Consider the following 20,591-nt stretch of genomic DNA (forward strand, 5'->3'; position numbering starts at 1 on the left):
GACTGAAGAGAAGGGGGTGTTCTGTAATATTTTAACAGTAGTAGTGGTGGTGGTTAATGATCAAAGAGCTCTCTTTTTGATGCAAGCGTGGGTATAAATGCAGCAAATTTGCCATCACTTTCCTCTTTCAGTCTGTCTTCTACAAAATAGACAAGTACCCATTGATTTTCTCTCACTCAGAAGTAATAAACCTCTCTCCTTTATTACTTTTCTTCTCTAGTTTTATTTGACTGTTTTATAGCAGAGTTGCTTTGTTACTGAGCAAAGCAATCACACACACACACACAGAGAAAATAGCTAAGCTCAAATTCTATAAAAGCTTTAACTTGTGTGTGTCTGGGAGTATTGAATTAGAAGGCTTTGAATGAGAGAGCAGGGAGAGTACAGAAAAAAAGTAAGCACAGAATCTGAAAATGGGTATCTTTCTCTCTCTCTCTCTCTCTTTTCTGGGTTTCTCTGCTACGTTCTGACTAGGGTTTTGAATAAGAAGGATAACTTTATTTATTGTACTGAAACCAATGCTGTTCTTTTTCTTTTTGGATTAAATTGACTGTTTGTTGTGGACTTTCAGTTTTCCTTACAGCTTTCCCTGTTCTGTTCAATCCTTTTCATTTGTGCAAGTTTGTGTACTTCCAATTCTCAGTTGTTGCTTTGGAAATGACAGCTGTTTTCAGCTATGTTATTTTGGGATTTTCACTAATCGAGTTTCAGAAGTGGGGTTTTCTTTGACACTCCTTCTGGGGTGGGTGGATTTTTTTTTTTTTTTGGCTTTTGAGGTCTATATCTTTCTTACTTCCTAAGCTTTGTCGACCCCTTGAGAACTTAGTTGAAGCTTGCTTGTAAAGTTATTGTGTACTAATATATTTTAAAAATATACATAATTTGCCCATGTGATGTGTTTGTTGTTGTTCTTTGAACCTATCTCCATTCTCTTTTCTGGTCTTTGATCTTTGGTTGATGAACTTAGACTTTGGTATTTTTAGGTAGTGGTCAAATTTCCATGGCTTAGTTTCTGTTCATCAGCCTGACTTTGGACTATTGCCTAGGTGTTCATACATAATTGTGGATAAAGGCCTAGACTGAAATCTGCAATTCGTGTCGAAGAGGGATGGATGTTGGTGAAAAGGATAAATTCGAGCTAGAAAAGAGAAATGAGAATGGCATAAACTACCAAGGATCCGGTATGTCAGCAGCTTGGCAGTTTGCTGGTGGTGGCAATCTCACAAGTACTCCCATGAGTTTAGTTCCTAGTGATAATCCCTTGGTTATCGGTTCTTCATCTGGTTCGGCTTCGATGGTAGATTCGTTTTGTTCTAACCTTTGGGAGCACCCTTCTAATTCACAAAGTTTGGGATTTTGTGATATTAATGTGCAAAATGGTGCGAGCTCTTCAAATGCGATGGGAATTACAAAAGGCGGTCCAGCCTCTATGAGTAGTAGTATCGATAGACAATTTGATATGGCATGGAATGCAGCAAGTTCAATGTTGAAAGGGGGCATGTTTTTACCGAATGCGACTGGAATTCTACCTCAGAGCCCATCTCAGTTACCAGCTGACTCGGCTTTCATTGAGCGTGCTGCCAAGTTCTCGAGCTTTAATGGGGGAAGTTTTAGTGAAATGGTGAACCCTTTTGGTATTCCCGAATCTATGGCTGTGTATAATAGGGGTGTGGGCCTGATGCAAGGAACGCAAAATGTTTTTGCAATTGGTGGGTTGAAGTCGGTATCTGGTGTCGAATCTCAGAAAAGTAAGTTGATTGCCACTGAAACATCTGGAGATGCTTGTTTGAAAACTGAAAATAGGGCTACTCAAGAAAGTCCGCATAAGAACGAAAGAAGAAGTGAAAGTCTCGTCTGGTCTAATGAAGAAGCAAGACAAGAAAATGGTGGCTCGGGTAATGAGTCTAATGAGGCTGAGTCTAGTGACGGTGTTGGTGGTCAAGATGAGCCATCGGCATTGCATAGTACAGGCTGTGAACCGTCAGCTAAAGGTGTTAGTTCTAAGAAAAGAAGAAGGAGCATACAGGTAAAACAATGTTTATCGATTCTTTCCCTGATCCACTATTTGCTTTTCGTTCATTCTCAGTTTTGACTGTTAAGTTTACGATAGGATGTTGAGACTGATCAAGCTAAGGGAAGCCAATCACCTGTCGATGCCGCAAAGGATGGTGCTGAAAATCAACAGAAAGGAGACCGGGACCAATCTACAGTGATGAATAAGACTACAACGAAACATGGAAAACAAGGGTCTCAAGCTTCTGATCCACCAAAAGAAGAATACATCCATGTCAGAGCTCGAAGAGGCCAGGCAACAAACAGCCACAGTCTTGCAGAAAGGGTAAACTTTACATGGAACACTTACTAAAGTTTAGTAATATTGAGATCATCCGATCGGAGCTAAAATCGGTTATAACTTCAGGTAAGAAGAGAAAAGATCAGTGAAAGGATGAAATTTCTGCAGGACCTTGTACCCGGTTGCAGTAAGGTATGCTTCTTGGATGGTATAGCTTAACGAATACAGTCAAATTAACTTGGCTGCGGACGAAACGGCTAGTTTAGTTCAGTTTGTAAGGCTTTATGGGTTCTTGCAGGTTACAGGCAAGGCAGTGATGCTAGATGAAATCATTAACTATGTGCAGTCACTTCAGAGGCAAGTTGAGGTATTGGATCCGAATTCTTAACAGTTACCTGTGAATACTGTATAGGTATAACCATATGCTATCTTTCACAATCTCTAATGTGTCACTTTATTTTCTTCTTTTTGCAGTTTCTATCAATGAAACTTGCGACAGTGAACCCACGGCTTGATTGTAATATAGAAGGGCTTCTTGAAAAAGATGTAAGCTGATTTGTGTAGATTTAGCAATTACTCGTGTCTATATGTATCTCTTCTAATCCATTAAAATACAGATTTTTAAGTCACGGGCTGGTCCATCAGCTTTGGGGTTCTCTCCGGACTTGTCTGTGTGTTATACTCTGTTACATCCGTCTCAGCCTGGACTTGTTCCGGGTGGCCTTCCTGTCATGGGGAATAATGCTGATTTTATGCGTAGAACGCTCGGTTCCCACTTCACGCCAATGGCAGGAGGATTCAAGGAACCTAATCAGGTTTAATTTTTCTTCATTTTTCTTATAGTTAACGCTTTATGTATGCTTTAGTGCATGATGCGAATGACAAAATGTTTTGTCTTCTTAACTTCGTGAATGTATGAGGATTACAAATTTACTTTAGTGTCTATCCATTTTGATTCTAGCTATCAAATGCATGGGAGGATGAGCTCCACAGTGCCGTCCAAATGAACTACGGAGCCGGGGCTCCTTCCAACAGCCAAGAAGTGAATGGTATTCCTCTCTTTATTTAACACACCCCGAAGCCTGTGTCCTAGGTTGAATATTCTTCGACCCCGGCTATAATTTATCTATTTCTTTTGCAGGGTCTCAACCATCAGGCCATGCGGAAGTAGAACTTTGATCCTAAGGGTTTACAGCTCCATTCCGGTCAAGCTCACATTTATAACACATTCTTGAAGGTAGCCAAGGACATGCAATTTGAATATGATATCAACATACCCTGTACTTATTGAATAACTGAAGATGCCATTGGCCCGGTTTTATAGCCGGGAATATCAGTCACGTTCAATCGAAACAGGTGCATCGTGCTTTGTTAAATGTTTGTATAGATTGATGATATGATTTTATGTGTGTGTGATGTAGGAGTTATGTTTTATCTAGTAATCTTAGATGGTGTCTTGCTGTAATTTACAGATAACAGTGAGATGTATTTTGTTCAGTTCAGAGATGTAAGTTGCAATATTTTTTAATTATACTTTAATGCCATATAATGTTCTTCAATCTTCTTAATTTCATCTTACACACCAAATTTCATTGACTCGACCAAATGAATTCAATTTAAACACAAAACAAGTTCTGATTTTCTTCTTTTACATGGAGTAATAACTAGAGCTGCTTGTCATCCTGTTTACGCGTCTTAAAATGTTCTCGGCGATCTGCCTCGTATTGCCATTCTCATGGTGAAAAGCACTAACCAACGAGGCAGGCAGCGACCTATCCAGTGAGATGTCTGAAGCTGACTTATTTCCACCTTTCACTAGGAACTTTTCAATCATCCAAAAAGATTTCTGCCATAAGCCCTCTTCTCTGTGCTCTTTCACTGCATTCAAGATATGCTGGATGGCATTCAATTCATTCAACAGGCTCACACTCTTGTCAACGTCGATATTCTCGTCCAACAAAGTACATATAGTTGCCATTGAAGCTTCAACTACCTCACTGTTCTCATGATCCAGGCATGCCAACAACCTTTCGACCGCCTTCGTATCGATCAAACAAAATGTGGTTTCTGAAGAATAAACACCTCTATGAACTGGACATAGTAATGGTATCCCTATCCTTTTTGATGAACTGGAAGATAGAAGTTTCGGCAGGTGGAACAGTTTCGTAGGCTTGGTTTTCTTAATTGTCGGTAGCTGAGATAGATTTATCGACTCTAACAACAGATTCTCCAGTCCGATGGCTGATAATTTTTGAACTTCATCACTAGATGTCCTCGTGAGCAGTTCGGTGAACACCGATGTGAATCTGTGAGCTTTTGCCAGAGACAATATCTGTGGTTCATACAGTGTAGTTGTGAATCTAACAATAATCCCAACTAGGCCCTCTAAGTAAACGGTTGCATGCCTGCTAGTTCTTATTCCACTTCTTTGGATTATATTGATTTTCTGAAGGATTATGGGGACAACATACTTGTGCAGAAGAGCAAGGTTGAGTGTTAGATTCTGCTGGGGGAGTTTTGCCAGGAATTTTGCTGAAACCACCTGCTTCTCGGTAATGTGCTTTGTTTCCGTAGGGCTCTCGATTAAACTCTCAGGCAGCCCCCTGGTTTTGCAGAGTCTCTCTGCTAGTGTGTTACCTATGTGCGGTGAAAGGGTAATGAGTAGCTTGATTGCTGCAACCCCGATTTGTTCGTGTGGGTAATTGATGAATTCGATGAGGTGTAGCTTGCTTCAGGCTCATTCAGAGCCGAGAAAATCGTTGCCATCGACTTGGATGACTTTGTCAGGCATAAGAGAATCCTGATGAGACTGATGTTGAGCTCATGAGCACTAGAGTTCTTAAGCATGCTGATAATGCTATAGACGACATAATCCGAACTTATCCTGTGGCCATGGGGATTTACTTGGATGCTGTCATGCTCGACACCTGATTCCAGAATATTAGCAAGAATCGCTGCACCTTCTTTCTTCGAGTCCATAGGTTCATCGTATATCCTACGAGTGAACATCTCTTCAGCCATAATTTGGATGATACCGGCTTCTACAAGTATCCTTCCATTCAAATGGTGAGATGAGATTTGTGCCAAAGCTTTGAATGCTGCCTGTCTGACGATGGAGTTTCCACTTTGCACCATTTTAATGAGACTAGGAGCAGTCCTCTCAGCCACATGTTTTGCTGTCATTACCAAGAATGACTTCCCCTAAGTAGCTTGCCATTTCCATCTGCACCTCCTTGGGCCCTGCTTATTTACACATCAGCACATTTCTCTTAAATTTATCATTTGGAACTTGGAAGTGTCAATCATAAAGGAAGTTAGATTACCTTCTGTTAGATGATTCATAAGAGGTTCCAAGAACCCAAACTCGGCCATCCGCTTTATGTTATCTCGAACTTGCTCTAGGTTCTTTAAAATTCCATCTGCTGTTTGGGAAGCAAAAGAATCAACCTGATGGTTGTACTTGATTCTGATCAGAATCAAAATTGCTCCGGTTTCCAATCCGGCTTTTTCACCTAAAGCTCGACATCTTGAAAGCTCAAGTAAGAAAAGCAATGATGCATAAAGAACTGGCTGGTGGCTACTTGATAACAACTCAACTAGTGTTGACATATCCACTGTATCAGCAATCTTTTCCTGAACAAAACATAAAGAAAATGGTGCAATAGTTGAGCATCATGTTCTTTCGTGTTTTGTTTTAGATGAAATATCTGGCAATAGTAAGAATGCAAACCTTTCCTTCGTCGTCGTCCTCGGCCAGTTGTCGTAATAGGTCCAGAGTTTCACATCTGACATCTCTATCTTTGTATCCGAGTAACTTATTAAGCAATGGCAATATTCCAGCAGTAAGTACTTGTACCTTACTGTATTGTTTCCTTTGGCATATATGATACAGATCCCGTATTGCCTCTAGTATCATACTATCCGAACTAGCCAAAGCTAATGCGGCTCGAGCAACCTTGATCCTCGCAACTTCGTTCCAATCCTTCCATTGCTCTATCGTGGTCTTTAAAGCAACATTGGTGCTTAAAACCCTGTTTGTGAGCTTCATCCCTGTGGATGAACATGTTATATCCTCTAGATGACTGAAAGTTTCGAACCACTCCAATATCGCCTTCCTCTCGTAGGTCACTCCACTCTCAGTGGTTACTGGATCATCCATAATCTGCTTAGTTAATGGACAGAAGAAAGCGTCGTACATAGGTTCCATATAATGAGCTACCTTTGGCAACGTTGTCAAGGATTTGTTTATAATCTCATACTGTCCTCTCGGACTTGAAATTTTAAGGAAATCATTTGAGCACGGCATGTTCAAAGGTCGAGAACTTTCGGTGCAGGTGGAGACTTCGACATCAACAGAGTAAAGATCCGATTCCATTGGCATTTGTTGAGACATTTGAGAACTTTCTATTCCCATTTTTGATTTCTTAGGATGTTTTGTAGCAGAATACGTCTTCGGTTCATAATTCTTGATGCTGCTCAACTCGTAAATGGACATTCTGCATTTCCTCTGAAAGAGACCAGACAATTGGCATTTGTTGTGGCATTTGAGAACTTTCTATTGCCATTTTTTATTTCTTAAGTTGTTCTGTTCCAAAAGTCATCTTCGGTTCGAGCCCTTCCATTCATAATTCTCGAGGATGCTTAAGTTCGAAACAGACATTCTGCATTTCCTCCGAAAGAGAGCGGACTGCGGTTTCCGCATATTCCTCGCCTCCGAATGTTGCAGACGGTATCAAGCACAAACATTCACCTATGTCTTTTATCACCACTTCTAGCTTGGCTATGATACTTCCCGGTTGGTTCTCTTTATGGCATTCTCCCACAATATCTTTTGCCCGATTGACATTCTGGGAAATAGATTGTAGAATCTCCCTCACATTTTTCGGGCTGTTTTCAGTACACTTCAACTCCATTATCGCCGTAAAAACTCATAAAGGTAACTTCCCACTTCAATAAAGTTTTCCTGCTCTACGTCTATACATTCTACTGATTCCACGACTGCTGAAATATCTGCCAACAAGGATTCAAAAAGACTGGCAAAGGCAGTGTCGTCTTTCTGGAAAATGAAAAAAAAGATCGAAATCGAGATGCTAGTACTTTCTGTTTCTTGCAATTCAGAAAAACAAGGCCAATATGAACATTCCAGGATACAGTCAAGCATTGTTTATGACCTAGTCCATGGTTGCACTTCACCAATCTATACATGTTTCGACGACGATGAGGCTAGCCTATCTTATCCGGACTCGAGTATCGAATACAGTAGGTGTTCTATGTTAACCATACTTGAATTTTCTCAAGTTCTTTCATACATTCTTAAGACTATATATCAACAAATGCATCTAATATAAAAGAATGGAAGAGTAGTACAGAGAGATGAAGATTTTATAAAGCTCGTACCGACATCGTTGAATCGGAGTTGAAACCCTCCGAGGATTCTCCTGGTATTCAAAAAAGTTGTAGAATTTCAAAAGACTTGAGTTGAGGATACCAAGATGTTTCAAGAAATAATAGTAGGTCATTGAATCAGTCTCTTGTCCATGGTAGTTCAGCATCCTGTTCACTTTCATCATACTGAAAGTGGCCAATTTTAATTTCCTGATAACAAAAGTCAAAAACACTATTAATTATAATATACAAATTGTGTATGTATGGATATGTACTGACATGCAAATACATACATGAATATGAGATAAAAAAAAAGTTGTTTGACAAAGGGTTATTGTATAATATTAATAATTCTAAATTCATCTCTTTTAGGTATTTCACTTTTAGCTTATTGTTTATATATTGACCTATTGGAGTTGCTAACTTGTGATTTTGGGGAAAATGAAACATTGGTTGATTTAATTAAAGATGTTAGTCCACTTGTTCAGATGATGAGACTTTGGCATTTGACTTTCAATATATATTATATGAGAGTAAATTACATACTATGTTTTATTCATATTAAAATAAAAGATTGGTGGTATTTAGATTGTTACATCTATGCTTTTTGTACCATATTGGATTATACTACATGTGTATACATATGGTGTGATTTAGGTAATTTTTTTTCATCTTGTCCAAGAGTTGGAACAATGAAAAGTCTGATTGAATTAATCAGGTCATGTAAGAACAAGATTTCAATTTATCAGTCTATTAGGATGTCTCAATTACGTATATCACCAGCATACAATTAGAATTTCACCTAGCAAATCGTGCTACTTTAGATGTCGAATCGAACACTTAAATTAATTTGCAAAACAATTTTGCGAGCACTTAAACTCATCAAAGCAACAAATACGTCTTCCATGCTTAATAATGTGGATGTATAACACCAAGGGCTACTGAAGTCATCAAGAGAGGCAACGAAAGCAAAGAGACGAAAAAGAATATAGATTAAATGCTTCTATTACTCAAAAGTGAAGAATGAATGAAATACAAGTAAAAACATTCACTCAATTCTCTTGTTTTTTTTTTTCCAGTGTCCGTCATTCTCTTGCTTTGTGTTTTTGCTTCGGCATCGAGCTAAGCATTCTTGCTTGGATTTTTAGGCTGACTTAGTCACCCACATCGGCTGAGAAACGTCAAAGGCTGCACGATTCAGCTAAGGAGATTCTAATCTAACCCTTTGACGTGACCTTTTTTAGAATTCTCAAAACTTGTATCACTTTATCCTTGCAGGGACAAAAAACCCCTTGTCGTCTCGACTGTGTCGCCGGAGGCTCTAAGGAAGTCGGAAGAGTTGGCTACAGTGGGCCTGAGACTGAGGAAGTAGTCACCTACAATGGGCGAAGTGTTGGATCAGTTGGGTTTTGTACTTTGTATTGTATCCACCTGGATTTCTAGTTTTTGGGTTCAAGGATGGATGATACAGCATAGTTAGCCCTACTATCACATGCTATGGACGTTGGGGGCAAAAAAAGTCACTACAAACAAGATTTAAGTAATTGTCTTATGTTTTCGATGCATACGAACCTTAATGTTTATCGAGAAAACGAATAAATAGTAATGCATTTTTCTCCCTATATTTTCATCTCTGTGCTCAGTTTCCTTCCTTCAACGTCTAACTGTATTATTTCTTCTTCTCCAAATACGGTTTCGTACAATATTTTGTGGTGGGCATGTGGCGGAACATGCTATCCCACATATTTCAAGGTGCGTGTGGAACTATGTTGCCGGTGGTTGCTGGCGGGTTTAGACCCACTGAATCGTTCAAATGGTGCTGGAAAATGCACTTCAGCTAACCCATTTCTACACTGCTTTTCAAGCATGGGCATCAAGTAAGAGGACCAAGGTTTCACAATTCTTACCTCTCGTTTCTCCACTTAGTTTAGGTATTAAAAGTACATTGTTAGGCCGATATAGTTGATTGAATTTACGTGATTTATCATTGCATTCAACACTCGTTATATATATCGAAAACAGTTAAAACGACTGGAAATTGTTTAAAAAGAATTCAAGTTATGGGGATGGGGGAATAGTAGCCAACTCATTTGGGAAATCAAGATCGAAACCATACGAGCGGCAAACAAAAACAAAAACCCTAATATTTCTCGTTGAATGCATGGCGGTAGACAGGCGCAGAACACACGTACCTTGCATTCTACGTTATCTAACGCACCACCTCTAAGACTATGCAGCTTCATGGACCACTCTTTCAAATCCCCTGGTTCGTCTTGGACCTTGAAACAAGTACTTCAATTTACTACAAATTCTAAAAGCATTGAGATCCCCATCTACTTTTCAACTTCAGTCTCGTTGACACAAGTGGGATGATATATCTGGAAGGTCCAAATAATGTATATATATATATATATATATATTGGGAACCATAGTCCTAAGCTAAGAGCTTTGACTTGGGTTTTTGTTACATAGGTGCTAAAATCTGTATTTGACCTAATTTCACCTTTAAAACCCTAAATTTGCATCTGGTTTTTCATTTCCAGAAAGAAAAATGGCTGCTGAGAGGGTCATAACATTCCTCTTCATTTTAGTTCTAGTAGCTGCATTGATCTCCTTTGCGCAAGCCAATCAAGGTAACATAACACAATATCAATTTCTTTTTTTTATCTGAGCATTTAATGCTTGTTGCTTACCCCATAGTTATAGGGTTTCTAAAGTTGATGAGCTTGATTTTGTTTTTATTGTTCCCAGGTTCAAACCATAAGACAGCTCCAACTGGAAAGGTAATATAAACTGATAACAATTAACATTTGATCTAGTTTTAACTATTTAATGTTACTTATATCTGAAAAAAAAAATGGGTTTGAGCAGGAACTAGTGAATGGCGCTGATGAACTTGCTGCAAACGAGAATTGGGTAATTGGAGGGAGAAAATTAATGGTGCAAACGAAGAAGGTGAAGATGAGTGGTGGTGTCGGACTTGGAGGGTCGACCGCTATTGTTAACTTGTCTGATGAGGTCGATGGTCATCAGTCAAGTTTCGAGACCTTGAATGCTGATTATCATGCACCAAGGCATCCTCCTCCTAAGAATAACTAATTAGGCAATATATAAATAGTAGTTTTCTTCAATAAAGAATATTAAAATTAAGAATAGTTTTGATATCAGGAATGTTTTGTTAAAATACAGTTCTGGTCTTTCCTTATATATATCCATGAATGTTAAACATATTAAATGTAATTAGGATGTTCTTTTTTCTTAAATATGGGATGCACTTTTAGTCCATGAATTTGCTAATATTGTTCAACATCGTTCCTGAATTTTTTTTATTCATGATACTAATCAATGAAATCTACCTATTTCATATTTTTTTCTCCATATCTTTAATTCTCAAAATTATTTTTAAAGTACAACTTATTCTACGTTTAAATGAAGATTCATCCATAAAAATATAATGACATAGAGAGAAGGGTGAAGTGAGTGATTTTCATCAACTATGATTATAAATTATGTGATGAGACAAATTCATATAATAATGTTTTCATCAAAAGAAAATATGGTTAAATATTTAGGGGCTAAGTTTTAAAAGTTGCCAAGTTTAAGGATTAAAATTTGTTGATGTATAAGAATTTTAAAATTCTAAATTTTAAACTAGAGATATTAAACTCTAACATCTAAATTTAAAATCCCAAATCTATAATATAAGCCTAAAGTATTATCTCTAAATTTTTTAATAATTCAAATAAATATTAAATTAACAGGACTTTGATTTTTATTGATATGGACAACCAATTATAGGTTCTCCCGACAACCATGTGTTTTCTGATCATTCAAAGAAAACACCACATACCGACGTTTTTCAATTCTCTTGCACAAACCAGAAGAATCCATGATGAACAAAGAAAAAATTCATCTCAAAAGCAATATTATTTATCAATCAAGGTCCATGAGGAGATGATTCAAGTGAAAGAAGAACAAAATCCAAAGGGATTAAAGAAGAAATAAAACCAAATACTACTCGGCTCACCACCTTAGCTTAAAAGAAGCCTTTATATTTATATCAGTTCTTCATACAACATTCCCAGAATCTGTCCTGACGAATCCTTCATCCTAAAACCACGGTAGCAACATACGGATATCTCGATGTCAAAACTGGCATGAAGTACCGAGCCTCTGTATCTGCTTCTGAGCTAAAGTGACGGATTTTCGTTTATTGAATGCCGGGTGGAGCAACTCTTGGAACTTCTCCAAGAAAAAGGCCCATTCCTCCTCATTCATGTCGGCTAGCGTCACGAAGCTCGCACTTCCTGGAAGCTGTTCATTTGCACTCCTGTCGCCAGGCAAGTTAGTGAAATAACCATTTTCTTGTCTTGTTCCAGAGGGTTTTGAATACTTCTGGCTCTTGTCAACTAAGCTGGTATTTTTGAATGACATTGAAAGCTTTGAAATGGATGGGATCGTCTCGACGGCTTTGAAAGTGGAGGAACACTGATGCTCTGCTTCCTCTTCACTTTCCTCCTAATCTTCCTCAAAGCATTCATCTAGCCTTGAAAGTGGGAAATGGTTATTCACAAATCCATTTCCCAAATGGAATGGTGCTCTTGTCATGAAATCATCTGTACCTATTTTCGGGTTCAAGTCTAATTCCAGGTCCTCAAAGTCAATATCAAATTGGAATTCAGGATCTCGCACATTGGACTTGGGAGATGACAGTTCCCTCTCTGCAATCAACCTCCTTGCCTCAAGACAAACTTCTAGCTCACTAGGTTCCTCCTCTCCAGCCCGGAATTCTCGACTCATCATTTCACCAATCTCAGCAAGACAGAGACCAAGAGCTGCAGCTTCCTTAAGGAAAATTGTGCACAGTACCAGAACACGTAAGCAAGCCTCCCGTAATCATGGGGAGTTCCCTACGCAGCATCTTGCAATCCTTAATAGGATCAAGGTTTTGTATATACTCAAGTTCATCCTCAGAGAAAGGAATCGAGGCCTGAGGCCAGTGAATCCACTCAAAATACGGATCCTCCAAAGTTTCAGGCAAGCAAAGACCATGATCAATAGGAATGATTTCCATTTGACCAAACTTTCCAATGCCATCAAGCTTTCGCACTAAAATGTTTCCTGCTGTCCGTTTTAAATATCCTTATATCGAGTATCCCTATGCAGTGCACAGAAGAAACAGGGAAGCTTGATGTTCCAAGATCACTAGCATCAAAATCATGCTGAACAAACTGTTGGAATGACGCAATTTTGCTAACCAGACTCTTCTTGTGAGGCCTATTTTCGTTCACACCATCATTGAGGTTGAAGACCGAGTGCGTAATCTTCACCAGCGCTGTTGGTGGTACATTGGAAAAATGATAATAGTCGAGAAGGTAAGCCACAACTTCTCTGACACCTGACTCTCCTACACGAACTGAGCGTTTCAAACCTGGTTGACCAAGAGCTTTCCCAACAAAGCCTTTTGGATTGTTTGGTGCAAAAGGTTCTTCATCCGTCGGTTTCACAATCGCGACACTCTCACCTCTAGGGTTCCTAAAGTAGTAGGCACCTCCCAGACCACTATGAACCGGAAGCAGATCAACACCCATCTTAATTGCCTTAAAAATCTCCTTCACCACAACTTTTAATATATTAAAGCTATCATAATGTCCCAGTATCTCGATAGGACCGCTTATATCTCTCTGCTGAAGATCCTTTCCAATAGGCGAAAGACAGGGAGTAGAGGAGCTTCTGTGTAGACAGTTCCTTGTTAGGAGAAGCGGAGTATCATTCCGAACGGCACTAAGATCGTTTTTCAACTCCATATCCCCGAAAATCAGTGAGCTTTGCTCAATAGGGAAATTAAGTGCAACTTGCAACCTTCTTTTAACAGTATGAGCACTGTCACTGCGATCCAACTCCATACCCAACACACAAGCTTTCTCTGTTTGCACAAAAACCCGTCTCCTCCAACAGGATGTTTACCTTCCACTCCATTCTTCTGAGGATATTCCCCTCTAAGAGGACTTCTAAACACTGCCAATGCCATCTGTGTTCTCCGAGACATAAATCGTCCAGAAAAACCAATTACAGGTTCAGTGGCAGCCTGAGGCGGATGTGATTATGGGAGTGAGATTCGTCTCCCCTTCCAAGAAGACCCCAAACTGGGAATCCAATAGCAAATGAACAAGAAGAAATTCCAAATTCACCAAAAATCATCAATCAACAAAACCAAAACCTAAAATTAGAAAAAATATAATCCAAGTGACAGAACCAGCAGACCGAAGTGAAGATCTATCCTTCTTCTACATCAAATAAGCCATCTTTAGGTGGAAATCCCCCCAAAAAACCTGCAAAAAACACAAGAATAAAGATTTGAATAGAAAAACCCTGAATTTGATTTAATTCATAACCGAATTACTATCAATATATATATCATATATCACGTAAATTGTTAGAACGTAGACAAATTAGTGTAAAACTAGCTATGTAAAGTAGCAGTTACCAAAATTAATGCATTCATGACGTCCAGAAAAACATAGTTAAATTAATTCAATTCTTCAATATTCAAGGAATCTAAATAAGATGCTAATATGGATATTAGCTTAAAAAGCATTCAGATTAGCAACTGAACCAAGGAAATTTATGGTTTTCAATTAATTGAACAAATATACATAAAACAATAAGAACTCTCTAGACATTGAATCTTTCAAAGTTCCATTTTACAATAAAACCCTGACATTCAAGCTCTAAAAACACCCAGAAAAGAAAAAGAAAATTAGCTTACCAGTTGTTAAGAAAAAAATTGAAAGAAGAAAAAATCCAGAAAGTGATTTTTAGAATCGGAATAAATGTGACGAATAAGGAGAAGCAATAAGGGCGAGTGCAAAACGAGGGAAAGACTCGACCGAGTAACTCGGTTGTCAAAATCAGAGGAAAACTTCCTTCTCTCTTTAAGTCTCTATCCTTCAACGTGTGAATCCTTTTATCTTGAATTAGTGTCTATATAAATATAGATGTATAAAATTTATTAGTTTTAACGAAAAATATAATAAAGTCACGAAATTTATATATATTTAGATTATGTAAGATTAATGAGTTTTATATAAAAATATATAAATTAAAATAGTGGTATGGCGGCTGACCAAGTGCTTTGCATTGTATGGAATTCAAGGAGATATAGCCACGACAGGGCGAGACAGATTCATCCAAGGAACAGCAAGTTGTCGTTGAAAGAGAATCAGACAAATGGATTCGATTGATTCAAAAACATAAAAGATAATGTTGTCAGTGAATATTATTTCCTGTTGGCGTTTGCACACGGATTCCTTACTCCCTTGTGTGCGCTTACCAAAATTTCGCATAATTTTTCTTGAATTGAATGAATGATGTTGTTTTGCAGGTGATAGTGCATGTCCAGTATTTACAGGAAAAAGGTACTATTTTGGTATCAAGTTTAACATATATAGGTTCAAGCAAATGGTGGCAAACATTCATAAGGATTAGAATAGAAATAATCTTCTTGTCTGGGATGATCCGGATTCTCGGTCCTCCTTGCCGGTTTCCCTCTCCGATCTTCATGAGTTTTATTCACTAAAAAAGAAAACTCATCCCACGTCAATGTCCCATTCTTGTATTCATCAATTAGACCAGACAAAAGTTTCCTGTCTGGTGAAATTGTTGGCTTATATCCCATGTATCTGCAAAATAGGATGAACCAAAACAGAAATTGCAGCACTTGGAAAACCAGACATATCTTCAGCCACAAGAAAGGGTTATAAGTAAATACCGGCGATGGCCTTCGACAGCATTTACCATGTTTCCGACAAAATTCGGAACGAAAATATCACTTTTGATTGCGATGATATAATCCAATGCAGCCATCTGGTCTGTGTGTCCCAAGAATGGTTCGAGCTCTTCCGGTTTTAATATGGTCTGTTTGGTAAACAGATTAGGATAAGCTGCTGCCAGATCTGCCATTCTCTTCTCTTTATTGTATATTTCTCCAGCTGCAATGTAAATTGTGGTGTTGTTATCAATGCTTAGTGCCTGCAATACTAGAGCCGTTTCCTCTGGAGTTAAAGGGCACGATCCAATTTCTCGTTTCTTCTTCGAATCGATCGGTTTATGCCTCCATCCATCATGAGAATATCTGAATACTAACATACTTGGATCAAAATATTGCAGTTACATGGTCAATTGCAATGGATAGTACTTTGTACTTACCTCATCTGTTTCATCTCTGCAGCCTCTTTGTCCGTTAAGCCTTCGTTGCAACCGGTGAATGCCAATACATCCTTATCGTACCTGAGATGAAGAGCCAAGAAAGGACCCTTTTGTCTCAAGAAATCGACAATCTTCCTACCGGTTTCCTCGATCGGTGGAGTAAATCGCAACGCCTCGTAGTTCACTCGACAACGCAACCTCTGCAGCTCTTTAGGCAACCCATTGTTAGCAAGCCTAGCATCAGTTTGAGCAAGCAACAAAGTCTCGCGCTTCTGTACTCGAGGAAGGACCTGTAAAACAGATTTTGCATCAAATAAAGTTCATTCAAAGCACGAACCTTGATGAACATGTCGGGAAATCGGAACCAAACCCTTTGATGATAATATTCTAAGCTAGCAAAACTCATAGGAAACATGTAATAAAGTGGTTCTGATTCTAGTTTTCTCTTCTGTTCTTGAGGCAACTCTTTCAAAATTGTAACCTCGTCTCTCAGAGATGTAATGAAATGGTTGACATCGAAAACATCTGCGAATTCACTGCCATTATGCAAATCGATCACGAGTTTAGACAACGAGAAAGGACGATGAAGGAGAGCTTGTTAATAGTTGAATTGTCTTTCTTTTACCTGGTATCATTCCAGTATGCACCATGAGCAAATTTAGGAACAATAAGTGTGACATTCAAATATCTTGCAATGGCAACCATATCAGAAATCTGAGGGAAGAAAGACCACGTTAAAGGGGTAGCTAAATTTACTATTATGAACCCTAAACAATGTTCTATTTACTCACCCCAAGTCGCTTTTGATTCAATCCTCCATTAGGTGAAATAATTAGATATCCATTGCTTTTATAAACCCCTGAAAGTGAACATTTGGAACCATCATTTTATTGTATTTCGAATCGACAATCAAAACATATTCGAATTTGACATGAAAAGATGAAGAACAGGTAGAACTCACTTTGAGGTGGGAAGGAATATGGGAAATAAAATGCAGATTTTGGCACCATGATTCCATCATCAAGAGTTGCCGACTGCATGGTGCAGAACCAAAGAATGACTAGCATGGTTGAGATCACAAATACCCAGAACTTGATACAAGCCAATGAAGATGGTTGCTTTGCTGCTACAGTCTTCATCTTTTCAGCTCTAGTCCCTCCTCCTATGGCGGTCTCCATGCCTACAAAGAAAGAAAAAAAACTTCTTATAACATAACAATAAAACTATATATATATATATATATATATATATATATATATATATATATATATATATGTATATATGTGCGTGTGTTTGTGAAGTGTAAAAGAATTGATCAGCGAAACATGGGACACATGTTGTGGAAGAGAGTTACATTTCAATTTTCAGTCACTTTGGAATGTGATGTTGAAAAGTTGTCTCGACAATTTTATTAAATTTTTGCACCAAAAAAAATAATTTTATTAAAATTCATCATTTTCACCTCTATACACGTGATGATGTTTCAAGAGAATAGACAATAACATAATTTAAAAATATTAGTATTAAAATTATTGTATTTTATATTATATTTAAAAGTATCAAATTTAATTTTTGAGACTTTAGTTTTCTCTTTTTACATGTTGAAAATAAAAATTACTTGTTTTTGTATGTTCTAATTTTAGTAACATGCATGAATCAACATACCTAAATAGTTAAAAGAATTATTGTTCTTTCTAAAGGTAATGAATTTGAGCACAAGTGACAGCAAGGATGTGATTGAACATTCATTGTTAAATGATTTAAAGTATTTTGAACATATATTATTCTATAATCACCTTTAGTTTAATAAAAAATATTTTTTAAATTTAATTATTAATTTTTAAAAAAATATTTTTTCAATCATTCAAACATTATTATTTTTATCGTTGTGATACTATGGTACAAAAACACTTTCTTTTGTATATTTTCATTTATGAAAATATTAAGTAACATTCATTTTTATAAACCTACGAAAAAAATTGAACAAAGATTGATATATATATATATATATATATATGATCTTTGAGATACATACAAATATACATAAACTTTTATCTCAGTCTTTTTATCTTTTATACAAATCAGTGTTTTTAATGTTTATTATTTTAATAGTTTAAATAAGAAATGATCGTATCGAACTTGGTTTATTAAAAAAAGAAAAAAAAATCACAACATTTCTCTTGTAAATATAATTTGATTATACTTGCATGCACATATGCATAATTAATAAACATGAAACAAATGTTGGTGAATGGATGTATGCATATATGAAAATCGAACTGAGACTCAACCAATCTTCACTGACTTTTATCCTCCTCAAAATGATTGTGCCATCTTCCATTTCTTTTAACCCAATGCAAGACACACAACCTGCAAATCATTTCCCTGTTTAGGGATTAATATATATACATATTCATGGTTCAGCTTCTGCATCTGTTTCTTGGAGCTGATCACCAGAAACTTGCGGTTCATCATCAACTCTTGCCAAGCATTCTTCCGGGTTTGTGTAAAAGTGATCTTCCTTGGGCTTATCGGGAACCACCAATCTTTTTTCAGGGTTTCCCATACGGTCAGCATGAGCTTCTTTCATTTCTGATGAGAATTCTTCCCAGCTCATTGATCCAGCTCTGAATAGATCCACTAAGTCGACGATCGCCTTTCTGTCCAACCGAATTGTTTTCTTGAACCCCAAGTAACTGAATAAGATCAAGAAAAGGACCATTAATCTTATATCAAATTAATGACTTGAAATGAAATGAAGATTGGTATATATATATATACACACACATACCGTCTATGGCCTTCCACCACTTTAGTCATGTTGCCTCCATTCATCGGAACAAAAATATCGCTTTCCACCGCCCCATAATAATCCAATGCTGCCATCTGGTTTGAATGGTTCCTGAATGGATCAAGCTCTGATGATGATAGTAATGTTTCCTTCTTCACCTGTATTGCAAAATGCCAAGTAAGATTAACTTAGACAAACGTTTTTTCGACTCGAACTTCTTCGACATTGATATTAGTAGAAGGAGTGATTGCATGAACTAACCGAATCTATTACCTTTTCTTTCCACCATGGATTTACATATCTGTCATCATCACACGATTTAGTTAAGAGTATCGAACCGATAACGCTTCTATCGGTTTAATGTTACCTCATTTTCGTTAATTCGTCGATCTCTTGTTCGTTGAACCTTCATTACAACCAGAGAAAACTATCACATCCATTTCGTATCTGAGATGAAGAACTAAGAAGGGACCTTTTTCTCTCAGGATCCTAACAATATTCTCCACCAAGGCTTGTATGGGAGGTGCAAACCTTATTGCTTCACAGTTCACAAGGCAAAGCAACTTTTGGACCTCTTCCAGGAGTCCATTGTTAGCCAGCCGTGCATCAGTTTTCTGGAAATGCACCACTTCGTGCGTTTGAATTCGAGTGCGCAAACTCAAATCGAGGTCTACTCATCCCAAGGTTATATATATAATTTGTATGGAAGCCTACCACACTATAGTAATATGTCATGTTGGACCAGCTGATTGGTGGAATTGAGAAGACTGATTCAGCAACTTTCTGCGCAGGAGGCAGCTCTTTCAATATCCGAACTTCATCTCTCAGTCATGCAATGAAGTATTCGACGTCAAATATATCTGCAAACTGACTGCAAATTCAAAGAAAAAAATGGAATTTCTTCATCAGAAATGGGATCCATTTAAGCACCAGATGTTCATAGTTTACTCCATTAATGAAAAAGTAAATGAATTTACCTGTAATCATTCCAGAATGATGTGTTATCTAATTCAGGAACTATGAGGGTGACATTTAAGAATTTGGCAACTGTAACCATATCACAGATCTGCAAACAAGATGGTTGTTAATGAAATCAAAACAGCAATAATGAGAAGAAGCAAATTGATTACTTACACCAGATCGCATCTGATTCAATCCTCCATTTGAAGATACCATTAGAAAACCATTGTTCTCATAGACCCCTGGAAATATTTGAAGAACAAATAGCTAGTATTCATAACATATTGATACATGAAATGACAACTAAATTGAACCAACATCAAGCATGATCATACATACATACATGCATGCATATGGATGTTTACGTACTTTCAGGGGGAAGAGGAAAAGAAAAGGTAGATTTAGGTGTCCTTGATGAAGAAACTATTTCTCCAAGTGATCTCAACTGCATGGCGAAAGTCCATAGCAGCAAAATGCTCAAAGCTCGAGTGACCCACAACTTGATTCGAGCCTCTCGGATCCTTGCAAGAACTAAGCTCTTCAGCTTCTCAGCTTGCACCATGCTCATATACAACCTCATCTTGTTTCTGTAGGGTTTCTCCTTCATTTCTCCACTCTTTGTCTCCTCGAAGCTTGCCTCGCAATAACCCATATTCCTCGGCTTTTTTGATTCTACACAACGACAAAAAAAAATAATAATAAATAAAATGGCTATACAAGGCACGAGGATTCTCTCCCTCCCTTTTCTGGATTCATTTAACATAGTTTTATGAGATTGGTCTATTAAGTTAATAAATTGGATTTAAATGAAATGAAAATAATGTTAATTTTTGATATTTTCGGGGTAATGTATTTTTGCAATCCTTCTTTAAAACTAGTTATTATATACATCATTTTCTGAATTTACTAGTTGTATTGATTTTGCACTTAAGTTATTTACAATCAGTATTTATA

At 37.5% G+C, this 20,591-nt stretch overlaps 3 protein-coding genes and 3 pseudogenes across 4 annotated transcripts; 2 read left to right on the forward strand and 4 right to left on the reverse strand.

The window, feature by feature from the left end:
* The first annotated feature begins 38 nt into the window (after positions 1-38).
* On the forward strand, positions 39-19,482 carry LOC120118138 (transcription factor bHLH49-like). Of its 2 annotated transcripts, XR_005515719.1 has the most exons (10): positions 39-417; positions 1,079-2,026; positions 2,111-2,338; positions 2,420-2,485; positions 2,592-2,660; positions 2,768-2,839; positions 2,911-3,108; positions 3,255-3,342; positions 3,435-3,663; positions 19,472-19,482. XR_005515719.1 is itself a non-coding variant. In XM_039138264.1 (9 exons), the coding sequence occupies exons 2-9, from the start codon at positions 1,109-1,111 to the stop codon at positions 3,470-3,472; spliced, it is 1,677 nt and encodes a 558-aa protein (XP_038994195.1). In that variant the 5' UTR covers positions 39-417; positions 1,024-1,108; the 3' UTR covers positions 3,473-3,845. The 2 variants fall into 2 exon arrangements, 1 of the variants encoding a protein (XP_038994195.1); XM_039138264.1 differs by lacking the exon at positions 19,472-19,482 and having other exon boundaries at positions 1,024-2,026; positions 3,435-3,845.
* Positions 3,942-7,472, reverse strand: LOC120118144 (annotated as a pseudogene).
* LOC120118225 lies at positions 10,230-10,782 on the forward strand. The gene is made up of 3 exons (XM_039138332.1): positions 10,230-10,311; positions 10,430-10,461; positions 10,550-10,782. The coding sequence occupies exons 1-3, from the start codon at positions 10,230-10,232 to the stop codon at positions 10,775-10,777; spliced, it is 342 nt and encodes a 113-aa protein (XP_038994263.1). The 3' UTR covers positions 10,778-10,782.
* On the reverse strand, positions 11,810-13,742 carry LOC120118137 (annotated as a pseudogene).
* LOC120118142 (rhamnogalacturonan I rhamnosyltransferase 1-like) lies at positions 15,132-17,075 on the reverse strand. Its single transcript, XM_039138267.1, has 7 exons — positions 16,848-17,075; positions 16,678-16,745; positions 16,512-16,600; positions 16,257-16,422; positions 15,887-16,176; positions 15,450-15,812; positions 15,132-15,360 (listed from the first exon to the last, which is right to left on the reverse strand). Exons 1-7 carry the CDS (start codon positions 17,062-17,064, stop codon positions 15,132-15,134), a joined length of 1,422 nt encoding a protein of 473 aa, XP_038994198.1. The 5' UTR covers positions 17,065-17,075.
* LOC120118226 lies at positions 18,300-20,289 on the reverse strand (annotated as a pseudogene).
* Between the last annotated feature and the right edge of the window lie 302 nt (positions 20,290-20,591).

The sequence above is a fragment of the Hibiscus syriacus genome, unplaced genomic scaffold (assembly GCF_006381635.1).
Source record: "Hibiscus syriacus cultivar Baekdansim isolate YM2019G1 unplaced genomic scaffold, ASM638163v2 tig00110327_pilon, whole genome shotgun sequence".
NCBI lineage: Eukaryota > Viridiplantae > Streptophyta > Magnoliopsida > Malvales > Malvaceae > Hibiscus > Hibiscus syriacus.